The following is a 15,480-nucleotide window of genomic DNA, read 5'->3' as shown; positions in this document are numbered from 1 at the left end:
AACTCAAAACAAAAAAACATGAAACTAACTGTATCTTATGCCTGTTGTGCTTTCCTTCAAGTCTGCGACAGTCCCCTATTTGACAGCATTTTCTAAACATCATGTCCCCTATAACCTCTTCTTCTTTATTTTTTAGGTCTCATAAGAACTAAGAATGACAACCTCTCCCTCCAAGCTTCCGTAATTCACCTCTATTTTAAAATCTCTGCCCTGACGTTAGAATTTAACCAAGTCAAAGATTTCTTTACCCTTCTTGAAATTGCACATGACACTTCACCCATAAGCCCAGGGCCCCTGGCACCCTCTCATTTTTGGGTACACACCACTGGGTGTGTCTTTGCAGGATGCAAGCTTCCCAGGGCAGCAGCCCATTTAATCTCCCGCTAGACCCGTAACTCTCTGCATAATGATAGTAAGATCTCAGTGCTGCTACATTTAAAGAATTTACACACCAGGGCCTGCTCCCTTCTTGCCTGCCGTTAGCCCACTTAACTTTAGGAAAAACTCTCTCCAATAAAATCAAACAGCAGTGCTTTATAGCTCTGTTCCAACTCTGAATGTAGGAACTGAAAATAAAACATATGTTTCTATTACAAAGGAATAAAGGCCATTTCTACTAGAAACACTTTACAAACCTGAAGAATAATCATCAAGACAACAGAGTCATAAAACGCAACACCAGGAAAGGGTGACACCTGATAGTCGATCTTGCCACAAACACGCTGAATGACTCCTTTCACTATCACAGCCAGAACAGAGAACCTATTACTGAAAGTCAATCTTCTGAAATGTATGTAATTTAATCCAATTTCACACACATATATGAGTGTACTTGCTTGGCGGTAGTGCTTGGAGTGTGAAACTTGCGACATTATGGCTATGTCTACACAACCAAATGCTTCCAAACGTTCTGTATAATTTGCTTAAAGAAGCTGAAGAAAGTGCTGAAAACAAAGCAAAGAGTGAAAGGCAGCAGGTGTAACAGGGTGACAGCAAACAGATCAGATATTTGAAAACGTGCTCTTTTCATATATTATAAACAGCGTGACATCTGCATTTTAAACACATATGTAAGACCAGAGATATAGAAAATCAATATGTACATAGTTCAATTACTTAGTAATTACAAAGCATAAAACAGTAACTTTGCAGTGGAGAAATCCGGTATCACTGCACCACCCTACCCAAATGATCAGTTACCACCACCGACAGTGTGATACAACATACTGAGACACCCCACAGCCCTCCGGGTGTAACCACAGAAAGTGCAGAACCTGCATCTAATCACAAGGAATTGGACAAATGCAAATCAAAGGACATTCCATAAAATACCAGGTCTGTCCTCTTCAGAAATATCAAGGTCAAGAACAAGAAAGGCTGAAGAACAGCTCCAGATTTAAAAAGACTAAAAAGACATGAGACAATTAAAGGCAACATGAACTGTGGCTCACGGTTGAGAAGACTGATGTCCAGAGAGGCTACGAACTCGGCTTTCAATCCCCAGACACTTAGTGGCAGAGCTGGGACAAGTCAGCCCAAAGCTCTTCCTGAGATGCTAAACCTGAGAGGTTTAGGGGCAAGATCCTAAAATTCATGCATTTAAAAGTACTTTTAATTTTAGGTCAATAATGTTATGATAACTACATATGGTGTCAGATGGGTACTAGATTTGGTGGAGTGATATATGGGAGAGGGGATAGGGAACAGGGTGAAAAAAGTGAAGGGATTAAGAAGTACAAATTGGTAGCTACAAAATAGTCATGGGGATGTAAAGTAAACAGGGAACACAGCCAATAACATGGTAATAACTATTTATAATGCCAAGTGGGTACTAGATTAGTCAGGGGGATCACTTCTTAAACCATATAAATGTCTAATCATATGCTATATACCTGAAATTAATATTAAAAATACTGAATGTCAACCGTAATTGAAAAATCTTTAAAGGGGGGGGTTAAAGGTCAAGGGGAATAAGAGAGGATCAAATTTCTAGGCAAAAAACAAGTAAGTCATGGGGATGTAATGTACAGCATAGGGAATATGTCAATAATATTGTGACAGTCTGGTACAGTGTCAGATGGGTGCTGTGCTGAGCTTATCATAGTGATCAATTCTTTAGGTATATACATGTTGAATAACTATGGTATATACCTGAAACTAATATTCCATGTTAGCTTTATTTTAATAAAAATCTTTTAAGAATATTTTTAATTTTAGCCTTAAAATTTTTTTTAGGTCAGAGCTTTAATACTCTACCATGAGAAATTATATGTAGGCACTTGACCTTCACAGATTTAAAATTCACACTTTTTAATACACTTGAATAACACCCATGAACTATAGCACTCTGTAAATAAACTGAGTCAAAAAACAGGATCATGAGTTACATGGCTCATGAAAAAAAATACAGATTGTGGGTGAACCTAATCAACCATCCATTGTGGGTGTGCAGATAATAGAAATTTTAGCTTTGTGGGGGTATAAAATAATCCCTCCCCCAAAATCCAACTGGTTCCACCGGTAAGAAAATGAATGGTGAACATAATGAATCTAACACGGAGTCCGTGATGTTCTCAGCTGGACACTGTAGCTGGGCTTTCCTCCGTCTGGTAGAGGAAATCACACAGTCAGGGTGACACACTCATAGCTGGGATTCCTCAAAACTGACTTCGCAAATGACGAGGGCCTATCAAACTTTAATTTGTCCTACAATTGTCTTATGTTTCACTTGGCTGAATCAATCTTGCATGATCGTCCTTTTTCACCTTTTAGTGGCAGCTAAGATCAGATTAAAGTGAACATCAAGGAAACACTGACAGGAACAAGTTACAAAAAAAATATGAAGAGAATCTAAAGAATGGAGGAATAGTTGCTCCATTATAACTGGTGGTGCTGGAAGTTTCCAGGTTATGAATTGGCACAAATTATTAAACACACACACATACACACACACACACACACAAATGCTTCAGGCCTAATTATTCATTTATTTAACAATTACTGAGCACTTTCTGTGTGCCAAATACTGTCCTAGGAGACCAAGCACTCAACACATCGGTCAACATTTCTCATAGAGAAACATTATAGCTGGGAGCGGGTGGAGACAGGTGATCGATAAATTCATTTTAAATATAACACGAGATGGTATTGAAAGCTATGACGAAAACTAAAGCAGGACAAGAAAACAGAGTGACAGACAGGGAGATGATACTTTGACTGGCGTGGTCTGAGAAGGCTTCTCTTAGGAAGTGCCACCTGAGCTGACTAGCAGTTAGGGAGGGAGCAGGCCACGTGGACATCTGTGGGTGGGAGGGAACATGGCACCCATGAGGACACAATGTGTGTGCAAGCTGCTGGTGTCGGCCACGGTAGACATCTGAGCGAGACAGGGAGCCATGAGAGGCTTCTGAGCATAGGAGTATGGCATCATTTATGTGTTAGCTACAAAGTAGACAGCTGTCATTAGAGAAGCAAGAACAAAAACAAGATCAGCTGGAGGCCCCCAAAACAGCATAGGCAAATGAGGTGGCGGTGGCTTGCACCAGTGGTAGCGGCAGGAGGAATACATCGTCAGATTCTCATTATACTTTGAAAGCAAAGCTGAGAGGACAGCTGAGGGACTGCATGTAGAGTTTTGAGAGAAAGAAAAAAGCCCAGAATGACAATATGGCTTTTCCCTTTATCCACCCGGTAACTACCTACAACACTGAGTAAGGAGAAGCCAGAGGAAGGAGCAAGTTTAGGGATGGTGAGAAATCAAGACATTGATTTTAGGTTTTAGGTGACTATGAATCAAAGCAGAGGTGGCGAGTGAGCAAATAGATATCTAGGTTCCAGGAGAAGTCTTAGTAAATGCAGAGATATAGATACACTGTATATAAATAAGGAGGTGTGTGTGTGTGTGTGTGTGTGTGTGTGTGTGTGTGTAGAAATGAAGGAAAGTTCAAAAAAGGAAAATATGGAGAAGGGAGAAGAGAAATTTGAACATTGTATTATATATACTTGGTCACCATTTGAAAATATTGTAACAAGAATGTGTTACTTTAGTAATTTAAAAAAGGGGCATTTCTTTAGTTCCCACCAATAAAATAATAAACTGATGATGAAATAACAAGTTGATGAAAAACCTGAACTCAGAAGTATAGCATTAACAAAAGACTACTGTGAAAACAACACTCAGAGACAACCATTGTTAACTTTGTGGATTATTTCCTCCCGGCGCTTTTGCCCTAGACATTTACACATATACACAACACAGTTTTTAAGTACAGTTCATTTTTGCTTATTTGTTTCAACACACGAGATGTGCTGGACTCAGAAGTGGCAGCCATGGAGCTCGGCCACATTTTTGTTTTGTTTTGAATTTAACTTTTCATGCTTTTAGAACGGGTTCCACTCCACAGTTTCCCGGGCCCCTACCACTCCCAACCACTTCGCAGCCCAACTCACTTATCTAGGACCCAGGCATCCAAGGACATTCGCACTTTCTGTCCCTGCTCCTCAGAGCTTTGCAACGGGGGTCTCCTTTACAAAATCATAAGCATGTTTCCATTTCATAAAGAAATGTTTGTTAACCTAATGTTTAAATGGACATCTTTACGTGTAGTTCTCTGCACATTTCTAATGAAGCAGCAAACGTTTCAGCACCACCTCAAGGAGTCACTGTCTAGTCACCAAAAGAGTGAAGACTGACTAAAAACACCTTCCCTTCAGTTCATTCAACAAATACCTACCATGGGCGTGTGTGTGTGCATGTAGGAGGGAGACTGACAGAGAACAAAATAACAACACGTGAGAACATAACTGGGAGGAAGGGGAGAAAAAGAGGGAATGCCATGTAGGTGTCCAGAGAAAACCTCCAGAGGAATCGACATTCGAGCCAACTGCCTCAGTAAAGAGGGGGAGGCACGCAAATATCCTAGAAGGGAGCAACCCAAGTCCAGGGGAGAGAAAACTCAGAAGCCCTGAGAAAGGAGAGAGCTTCATGTGAGAGGACAGAAGGCAGGCCGGGGCCAGAACCCCTCCGGAACAGGGGCTAAATCATGGATGGCCTCGATGGCCACGAAAAGAATCTGGATCTTTAGTCTAATTATAATAAGATATTATAAATAGGGACATGATGTGATATGATTTAGGCTTAGTGATCAGTATGGCAGCTGTGGAGAGACTAGAATGTAAGGAGCAAAAGTAAAGGCAGGAGACCAGCTAGGAAGCTGCCACTGTACCCAGCCAAGAAGTGATGTGGCTTACACCAGCATTTCAACTAACATATGGTGATGAAAAGTGCTCAGATACAGGACATATTCGGGAGGTGATGTCGACAGGACTTGCTGGTAGAACCAGGATTCTGAGCCGGGGCGAACAAAGACCAGCTTCTCCATCGGCACCACCAGTGACTTTCGGCCTTATCATACGCTTTCTCAGTACTCACCGGCTGGATGGCGTCAGAGGGTGCAGACAATTACTTGTAGGATCGATAATGAAACATGACATGTATCATACCATCTCACTTACCCAAATTGGGGTCTGTAGCCTGACGTTTCTTAATTTTAGCTTCAGAAATAGCAGAATAATAGGCACAGGTCATCTTAATTAGCCATGTCGCTCGAACCATTGGCACTGAATATTTAGCTAAATATGCAAAAACATCTTCTTTTTTACTAAGGATCGGAACCTAAAAAGAAATAACATATTTATAACAATCACATATTACGTTTATCTTTAGGCAAAAAAAAGAGACTAAGTTTCTGCTGGACATAAGGCTATAAGAAAGACTATCCTTTCATAAAAAGGATATTCTTGATGGATGTTAAACAAATTTTCATTAAGAAAAATGAATCAAAACTATGTTAAGCACATTGGCAACACAATTTTACCAGTTGTTTCTTATTTATAAAAACAAATTATTTTCTAACTTTCGATGCTGAAAGCTACTCATTGTATCAAAAAAATAGAAGAAAAATAATTTCAAACAGCCCTCTAAAGAGTACATCTCAAAATTAGAATGGACAGATCAAATGAAAAAATGTCCCCACTTTACATTTTATCCAAGAACACTTTTTTTATAAAGCTTTTCGACTGTATCATTTCATAAGAATAACCATTTCCACAAAGCTTCTAAAAGTGCCTTTAGCCCAAAATTTAAAATAGAGGCAAAATGATGGATCAGTGAATATGCCTAATAAACACTGAGCTAGAAATAGCTGGGTAATTAATTCACAAGTGGAAAGTAGGCACTTGGGATGGTTAATTATTTCTTCCAGACCACAAAGGTACTATTTAGCAAATTAGCATCCCCGTGTACCACTGAATGGTGTGAAAGAGTTAATCCACTCTTCGTGAATTCCTCATAAATATCCGTGGCAGAACCCAGTCATCTATATGTAATCTACTCAGTTTCTGAAGGTGGAGTAAAAGAGTAGACAAAGAGTATGCTGGCTGTGACGCAGGACGGAAGTCGTGAGACCGAGGGGCAGGCACGCACCCCACACGAGGGGGCAGCACCTCTGGGCTCCTTTCCTGGCCCCAGCCTATGGGTGAAACTCATCACCCCCAGGCTCCTCATTTACCGATGTGGTAACACCAACCCTGCCCACCTCACTGGGTGGTCAGAAGGATAAAACAAACGAATTACATGTGTCCAAATTATAACAATTTTTATTTTGTTGCCAGTTTCAAAGATTTCTCCATGCCAGCCAGAGTGTTTCTGAGCCGTGGCGTTGACCCTCTCTCTCAAGAGGATCGTAAAGACCACAACCACAGACACCTAGAGCCTTGGTGCCTGCGCCCCACATTCTTGTTTGATTTTGTGTTGGAAATCGAGGCTTCGAACCAGCCAACCGACTCATACATAATAACATGGCATTTTTCTCTTAGTTAACCAAATCCTCATTTAGTCAGTGGATTTTTTTGCATCATACATATCTTAAAAATTTGACTAGTCACACTTTGGTATCAAGTGTGATCCTAGAATTAAAAGGTTTAAGTATTGTTTTATAAAGCAAAGCGATGTCACCTGATTTCACTCGATTAACACAAACGATTTTACCTGGTTCTTACCAAAGAAACAGCAAGCTGCTCTAACGCTGAAGGATAAGCTGCTAGGTTGGACGCTGAGATGCAGTCTGTCCATATACTGTATCGTACAGGCAAATTAATAGACTTCTGACCGTGTACAGTTCCTGCCTCGGGTTCTGACTTTAGAACATAATCCCCATGACAGAGGCAACTAAACTGCCAAACCTAACTAAAAGGGAGGTGAACATCACACCAAAGCGACAAGGCTTCCTCTCATTTGAACAAGAGAATTTCCTGAAAATGTAGCTTACAAGGCACATCCTTCATGGAGCACGGGGCTCTGGGCTTACTATGGTTTGAGATGGGGAAAAGAAAAAGGACAAGCTTTTCAGTTCAAGACCTGAGCTGCTGCTTTTCACTAAAACATACAGTATGGTATCAGTGAGTTAAATTTCCACTAAATATCAAGGTCAGTTTCCTCTTAATCAAACATAACAAAAGATTATAATTCGAAGCCTAAAAAATAGGCAAATGCAAAAAGTAAAATTAGCATCTCCAAAGAAACATTACTAATAGTACCTTTTATAGATGCCTAAAGGAGTTCTTTTGAATAGTAATTGACAGGAGAGAAAAACACCACATTTTATATAAAATGTTTAGATGAAATAGCAAACAAAACTGAGCCATGGGTCTCACATTAACAGCAAAAGGAAACCTCTAGCTCAGCTCACTGTCCCTATGACAGAGCCCTAAGAAATGGTTGACTCGAATCGAGGGCTTCAGAATTCAGAAGAACACACATGAAGGAAGTTTTTTAATTAAGGAAAATGCATCTATTGATGGTTTTGTCAAATTTACAGTTTTGGGCCAACTCAGGAAAGAAAATATGTCTACCATGACTGAAATATGACTTCCTTACTGTGATGGATTCCATTTTCAACAAAGAAACCTTGTAGCTGAACCTAGGCAATCACTGGGCAGCTGTCTGGTTTCTAAATCAAGCTAGGGTTGCATATGAGCACCAGAAGGAAACTAAGACATCTAGCATGTGATGGTTTTCCATCCCTGGGTCACCTTTCCCCCTGAATGCATGTTACCGTCAGCATCCTCCACTCGCTTAGCAGCGGTAGAGGCAAAAGGAAACCCCCTAGACCACAGTCATCGAAGTCACTGGAATGAATACGTGATAACTAATGATCTCTTCAAGAGCTAGGAGGATAACTCTAGGAGGGTCAGAAGTCTCGCTTTCCAAATCCAGCTCGGACCACGACTGAGTTAAAAGGCCCTTTCCATGCCACTGTGGACCTCTGCGTGGCTGCCCACTTGGAGTGCTGTGGAACTTTACAGTAACAGAAAACCAGGACCAGAAACCTGATCCAGCCCATACAGGAAACTATTTTGAACTCTAGATCAGAGCTGGAAGATGACTCAGGATCTTAGCAGGAAAATGAAGGTCTTTTGCATTACGCCGTCTCTCAGATAAACACCAGAAATTAAAGAAGAAGTATTTGAACTTTCTAATACGAAGAACATGCAGAGAACGCAGTATTTTACCCAGCTCTGAAAGAGCTTTCCCCATCTCAAGAAGCTGACGTGCTCAAGAAGGGTGGGGAGAGGGACGAACTCTTGAAATGCCCAAGAAACAAATACTTCAAGGTATATTCAATGGTTTTATAAAGAAAACATCTTTAATTTTGCAAAAAATGAACGTCAGGGCTTACCTGAGGAACACCTGACTTGGTCAGAGGCAGCTCCTAATAAAGAGAGAAGAACAATGGCTAATACACCACACCATAATTCATCTCCCTCCTAAAAGATGAGAGAGCGCTACACCCCTCAAGCCAGTATTCGCTTTCAGGAAATATCCACAAAATGCATTCTAAAAGCTTCTAAAAAAGGAAAACCTAAAAAGAAAGACACCAGGCTGGCTCCATGGGAGGTGAAGGTATTAACCAGCATGGAGGGAATGGACTATTGTTAGAAAGCCAGCGAATATCGAAGGATGCCCTGTGACTTACATGGCCTTCAGACACAATTCATAGGAAACAGGGGGCCCACATGGTAAATGTTCACCAATGGAAAAGAAACGCCACACGGTTTAGCCTGTACTGGGACAGAGGCACCGCCTGAGTAGCAAGAGGAGGTTATGCTGACTGTTGTGCTTTTCGAGGATTTCAGTTGCCTTTAACCGCTGAAATCTATGAAAGGCAACACAACGCTATGACACTAAGGCAAAATAAAGCCAATGGGAGCTATGGGTACTATTTTCAAAAAGTTCCTTTAGAAGACAAACAAGCAAATACAGCAAGGAGCTCCCCTCTGAACTGGGTCTGCACCAAGCCAGGTAATGAACACTTAGTATCTGGAATGGAAGACGGGCACCCCTAAAACTAAAAGGCTTCAGGAGAGATGAGAAAGACCTGTGGGATTACTTGGAAGGTGATCAAGATGTTAGAGGATCAAGATTAGGGCGGGGGGGGGAGCGGTTCTATCTCACGTCTAAATTTCAAAGACATTTTTATATTGTTCGGATTCTAAGATTGTTGAATCTGTTTATTAATTCCCACTTGAGGAAAATGACCAAAGGCAAAGATTTTAAAATAACCCTCCCTCCTATCTTACCCTACCCTATACCCCTCCCCACCCCCCCAAACAAAGCTGGGAACTATAAATAACTATAAATAAACCTGCCTATTTTGCTCTAAAACTTTTCCAAAGAAGTTTTTTCAAGCAACATACAGAATCACTATGTTTCTCCCGTTTGTTAGGAAGGAGACCTGGCTTAAAGCATTTGGATGGTGATGTTTCAAGACAAGGAAATAACACCAAAGCAAGGATTTCTACATAACACAGTTTGGATATCCTGGGCTAAGCAGACTGAAAATGTAATAGAAATAAAGTCTTATTGCCTGTTCTTGATTTTAACTCCATATAAACTGCTACCTAAACTGTCTACCTAAACTCCATATAAACTGCTTCCCGTACGGAATGTTTAGGTCTATGGGTGTCGGAGGCAGCAGGTGCATCAATATAAAGGGGACAGAAAACAGCATGTGTGCAGCACGCACCTGGTCTGTATACCTGCCACTGAGGCTTTGAGTTTCGGAGAGAACTGGGGAAAAGAAATATATACTTGAACATTATCTCAAACATCTTCATTTCTACAAGACCATAATTTAAAAATTGTAAGAAAAATTGAATACCTTTTTTGCTAAAATAGCAAGTGGTTTATTTCCTGCTAAGTCAGAGAACCAACTATGAATTGCACTCTGGGATCGAGCAGTAACCAGCCAATAATTATCTTTAGCATTAACTTGTGGTTTCTTCTTTCCGGTGTCCTGGAAAGTGTTAAGTTTTAGTTTCTCGGCTAATATGCTGCTAAAATAAGCTCCAATCTGAGGAAACGAGAGACAAAAACAAAAAGTTTAAAGACAATAAGTATGCTAGTGATGTATATTAGTACTTTATTTTTATTATTTTAATGGAAAATCTCCAAACAGCCCACCAGAAAATAAAATGGCAATTTAAGTCCTTGAAGTCAAGAGCTGTCGTTTACTTATCCTAACAGAACGCAAAAACTCCCAAAGCAACTTTGTTCTACTATTAACAAGTAGTTGAAGGAAAAAATAAGAGCCTTTGAAAATCTCTGGTAAGATGAAATTAATTACATCCTGAATAAATGTCAAGAGAATGGGTTCTGCTTTCATCTTCTCTCCTGTACTTCTCTCCTTTTTCATACTCCACACCCATTCGTTTTCCTGAGAAGTGCTATATACAAGAACAGAAAGCCTGGTAATCACACAGTAATCATTCCTTTTCTTGTTTCATCTTAATGGCACGTATTTTTGGAAAGGAAACTGTATTTACACTCAGCGCTTTTTTAAAAAGAGTCTAGAGAAATTTAATTTATTTAAATGGCAAATACAAAAGATTCAATTAAATTAAGTATTCAACATATTTGATTGGGCTGCCAATTTCAGAGTACAAGTGTTTCAAGAGAAAGCTACTGTTACCTGCTCAGAATGGAGCAAAGCAGCAAAGGGAGATTCTGTGAATTAGTGTAGCATTTTCATATTAACCAAATTAAAAGAGGAAACAAGGAAGAAAAGGGGACAAATAGGAAGGGAATAAAGTAATACCTAAAAATTAAATAAGTACAAGAAAATCTGTTGGAATTACCAAGAGTCTTAACAAAGCATCACGTATCATTCTCTGGGAATTCTTTAATAATATGATGCAAGTAACAATTTCTCATAAATACCTCCAATAAGGTCAGAACACGGTGTCAACCATGATTTAAATTAAATACTTACTCTGGTGAAGCAAAATAAGAATCACTACCTTAGTTAATGCTCATGAGTCCATTAGTCTACAGATTGAAACATAGATGTAAGCAATTAGTCAAGTGTATTTACCAGGGTGAAAGCTGGTACTGCACAACTATTCTCATTGTGAATTGTAATTCCCTGATCCTTGTGATTAATGTACGATAAAAGGAAGCCTCTTTTGGTATGTTGTTGTAACATGGTAATAAAAATTAGAATAATTAGAAAAAAAGTCTAAGATTTACTTTTTAAAAAAATAACTTGATAGTGTTTATTTTTTTAAGCAACTGTTTGCAAAATGACCAGAGAATTGAATGCAAAAATTTAGCAAAAACCAGTTGTTTGAAAACAAGTAGCCAACAGTGGCAAATTGTTTAATTTTAAATTTCTCAATTCATTTTTGGTCTTTGCACCAAGGACACAAAACACCTACCTATGCAGATTTATATTTAAAAGGTCTCTTATTCGTAATTGTGTATGAACATTTTAATGAAAATAAACAGGTGTCAATCTTTTTTTAAAACTAGTCTGGGAAATGTTTTACAATTACGCTCTCTTCTACGTACTTAATGATAGCAATGGAAATGGTATGTATGTTTTGCTTCCTAACAAATCTTCTGAACAATTGCATACTGTAAACAAAGTCAAAATTCCCCCCAAAAAAACAAGAGAAAACAATGTGCATTAGGACTCAAAAGAATAAAATCGAAACATGATCACACATTTCCTTTTATTGTAACAGCAATATAGTCACATTAATTTGAAATCAAAAAACGTAAAGAACCTAACTGCCCAGTCTCAGTGCCTACCCCCAAGTAACCAACTTTGATGAGTTTTTATGTGTCTTTCCAGTGTTTCCCCATGTAAACAAACACACACAAACACTAATATATTTCCTCTCTTATACGCCCTCATGCACAATTACTAAATGTCTGTATGTGAAGAGCTTCCTCATTCATGTTTATTCACACGTAATAACATCCTGTGTGGATGTACCACATTTTATTTAATCCAGACCCTGTTAATGGACAATGGGAGTGTTTGTTCCAAACTTTTGCTGTTACAAACCACGTTAAAATGAATAGCCTTTCCTATTTATTGTTTCCTACATGTTCGTCTATAGCTTTCAGATCAATTTCCTAAATTCAGAGTTTAAGATTCTGTAATTTTAATCAACATTGCTAAACTGTCCTCCATAAGGTTTGTAACAATTTGCACTCTCTCAGACAAAGTATGAGAGAAAAGGTTTAATTTAAAACTTGTTTCCATCCATCCAAAGCTATTTGGAAAATAATTCATCTGATAAAAAATGGAAAAAGTTTAGGAGCTACACTACAGTTGATATATTTCATATTTATAAGATCAAATTCCCCTCAGAAAGTTTGACTCCTAGAGTAAATCTCAATGTTGATACCAACAGAAGTTGGAATAGGTGCTATTTCCATTTATTGTTATTCAAATTGACATAAAACTGGATACAACTGAGAACAATTTGGCAGTTCACATGAAAAGACACACAGCACTCATATTTTCTGTTATGTACTCAATTGTGTATTCCCAAAATTCAGATGTTGAAGCCCTGACAGTCTTTGGAGACAGGGCGTTTAAAGAGGTGCTTAAAGTTCAGTGAGGACGTAGGGTGGCACCCTAATAGGACTGGTGTCACTATAAGAAGGGAAAGAAACACCAGAGATGCACGCACACAATGAAAAAACTATGTGAAGACACAGCAAGACGGCAGCATGTGTAGACCAAGGAGAGAGGTCTCAGGAGAAACCAGACCTGCTGACACCTCGATCTTGGACTTCCAGCCTCTTGAACTGTGAGAAAATAAATTATCCCAGAAAATCAAATTTCTGTTGTTTAAGCCACCCAGTCTATGGTAACTTTGTGATAGCAGCTCTAGCAGACTGAGGCACCTTCTAATGTTGCACCTTCTAATGCAAGCAATATTCTTCCAGGAAAAGTACATACAAAAAAATTTTACATTTTTTAAAAGTATAAAAGGAAGACGAGAAAAGTTTAGAGATGAATGGTAGTGACAGTTGCACAGCAATGTGAATGTACTTTATGCCAAAGAACTGTACACTTTAAAATGTTAAAATGGTAAATTTTATGTTATATATATTTTAGCACAATAAAAAAAAATAGAACACAAATTCCAACATATGCATAATTGTGGCTGTAGTGTTAAAAAGTGTCAAGATTGGAAAAAGACAAAACTGAAAACATTGTGTTTGGTCTATCTGTAGAAAATGCTTCTATTTTCTTTCACATCATTTAAATAATTATTTCAGTTGACAGTTTAGCAAATTGTCATTTACACGTGTTTGTCATTTACGTGTACACACATAAAGAGATCTGGAATGATACACAAGCCCTTAAGAAAGGTTATCTCTGGGGAAGAGGAAAAAAATATAGAAATGTGTCTATACGTTTGATTTCTTTTTATTTGTATGTATGTTTTCAATTTAATAAGTAAAAGTATTTTAATATTTGAAAAACAGAAACTCAAAAAGGATAAAACATCAAACCTTAGAAGATTACAAATGGAAGCAAATAATTCTATCTATCTATCTATCTATCTATCTATCTATCTATCTATCTATCTATCTATATAATTGTTAACATAACCACACAGAAAAAGACTTAATTCAAGAAATTTTTTAACACAACATTCTGATTACACACTCTTAATGAAAGTTAGTATAAGGTAAAAAAAAGTATTGTAGAACATTTGAAATTTTTACATAGTAATTTTGTTATTGGAAATATTGGTATAGTTTATTCTGAAACTTTTTTATGTGTATTATAAGAGAGTAAATTAATAAATACGTTGATATTGCTGAGATGAAGCGTTCTCACTTTGGGAGAAAAGAGACTCAAAGATGAAACAGGCAAAAGTAAGAAAAAATCCTGGGGGTATTGAGTTGGAACTGGTGAGGGGAAGAAGAGAGGAAGGAGGAAGGGGGAGGGGGAAAAAAAGAAATCTGAACATGTTGCCCATCTCTGTCCACTGGAAGGCTCGGCAGATAGGACACTCTAGAAGCGGGGAGCACGCCACGCACGCAGATCTGGGCTGGGCAGGGAGAGAACGAGAGGAACCTGGGATGTGTTCTTGTATCAAAAGTGAGGAAGTGCTCAAAGGAGGGTGGAGATGTCAAAATAACCCAAAAGCCAGGTTAAAGGCACCCCCACTGGCCAAAGATAAAACAATTTGAGCACCAAAAAGAAAAATTAAAATAACACCTCAGATTTGAAAAAGAATCCAGGAGTTAAAAGTGATACTAAAAAAATCGGGTGTCCTTTACAAACAAATGCCAACTAATAAATGTATGAGGAATGATAACCAGAAAAACCAGCATTTTGCAACCACCAGCAAAATAAATCATGCAGTGGGAATCATCAATTGATGCTAAAGTCATAGGATGAAATTTTACTGGAGAATAGAATATTCATGGTCTCAAAGTAGCACCCTATAGAGATCACTATGAGGAAAAGAGGACCACTTTTACAAGGTAAAGAGATAGCAGACACCACCTTAGGTGATCACACTTATAACCATTATAGGGCAAACTGGCACTTCATGTCTTCTGATTGAGGCAATGTAGGCTTCATGCCCCAAAATATTTAACATGACTCCTGTCCTGAGAAAATAACGAGACAAATCTTGAATACAGGACTAGGATATAAAACAAATAACTGGACTAGACTCTTCTAAAATGGCAGTCCTGAAAGCACACCACTGCCAAAAAAAGCAAGAACAAAATGAGGGAAGTTGGAGAGCTATATTGTACTAGATTAAAAGAGACTGAAGAGACATGACAGCCAAATACAATGTGTGATCCCTGATTGGATCCCAGGACAGGACAGCTTACCCATTATTTGGGGAAATTCTGAATATGGATTGTGGTTTAAATAACGCTAATTTATCAACGTTAACTCCCAAGGGTGTCACATACGAGGTGTGATCAAAACATACAGTGAATTCTGTTGCCAAGTGCCATCCAACGGAAAGGCAGGGATCTTCAATACGGGAAGCAGTGCGTCGAACCTTAGTAACAGTGTGTGACAAGTTTCAACTTGTTCAGTGCAGTCAGTCGGGTGTGAGCTACGGTTGAGAGAAGGTGCATTTTAA

The 15,480-nt window shown here is 38.7% G+C and overlaps 1 protein-coding gene across 4 annotated transcripts in view; it reads right to left on the bottom strand.

Moving 5' to 3' along the window:
- MED12L (mediator complex subunit 12L) overlaps positions 1–15,480 on the bottom strand; it is a 314,918-nt gene that overhangs the window by 266,565 nt on the left and 32,873 nt on the right. For 3 of the 4 annotated variants that reach the window (XM_033088254.1, XM_033088259.1, XM_033088257.1), the window contains 3 exons: positions 10,221–10,412; positions 8,739–8,771; positions 5,515–5,674 (listed from right to left, as the gene is read on the bottom strand). In XM_033088254.1, the coding sequence (XP_032944145.1) occupies positions 5,515–5,674; positions 8,739–8,771; positions 10,221–10,412 (385 nt within the window). The remainder of the gene's footprint in view (positions 1–5,514; positions 5,675–8,738; positions 8,772–10,220; positions 10,413–15,480) is intronic. The other variant, XM_033088262.1, reaches the window with a different exon arrangement.

Source organism: Rhinolophus ferrumequinum, chromosome 2, assembly GCF_004115265.2.
Source record: "Rhinolophus ferrumequinum isolate MPI-CBG mRhiFer1 chromosome 2, mRhiFer1_v1.p, whole genome shotgun sequence".
NCBI classification, from domain to species: domain Eukaryota; kingdom Metazoa; phylum Chordata; class Mammalia; order Chiroptera; family Rhinolophidae; genus Rhinolophus; species Rhinolophus ferrumequinum.
This window is presented reverse-complemented; position numbering and strand designations above follow the sequence as displayed.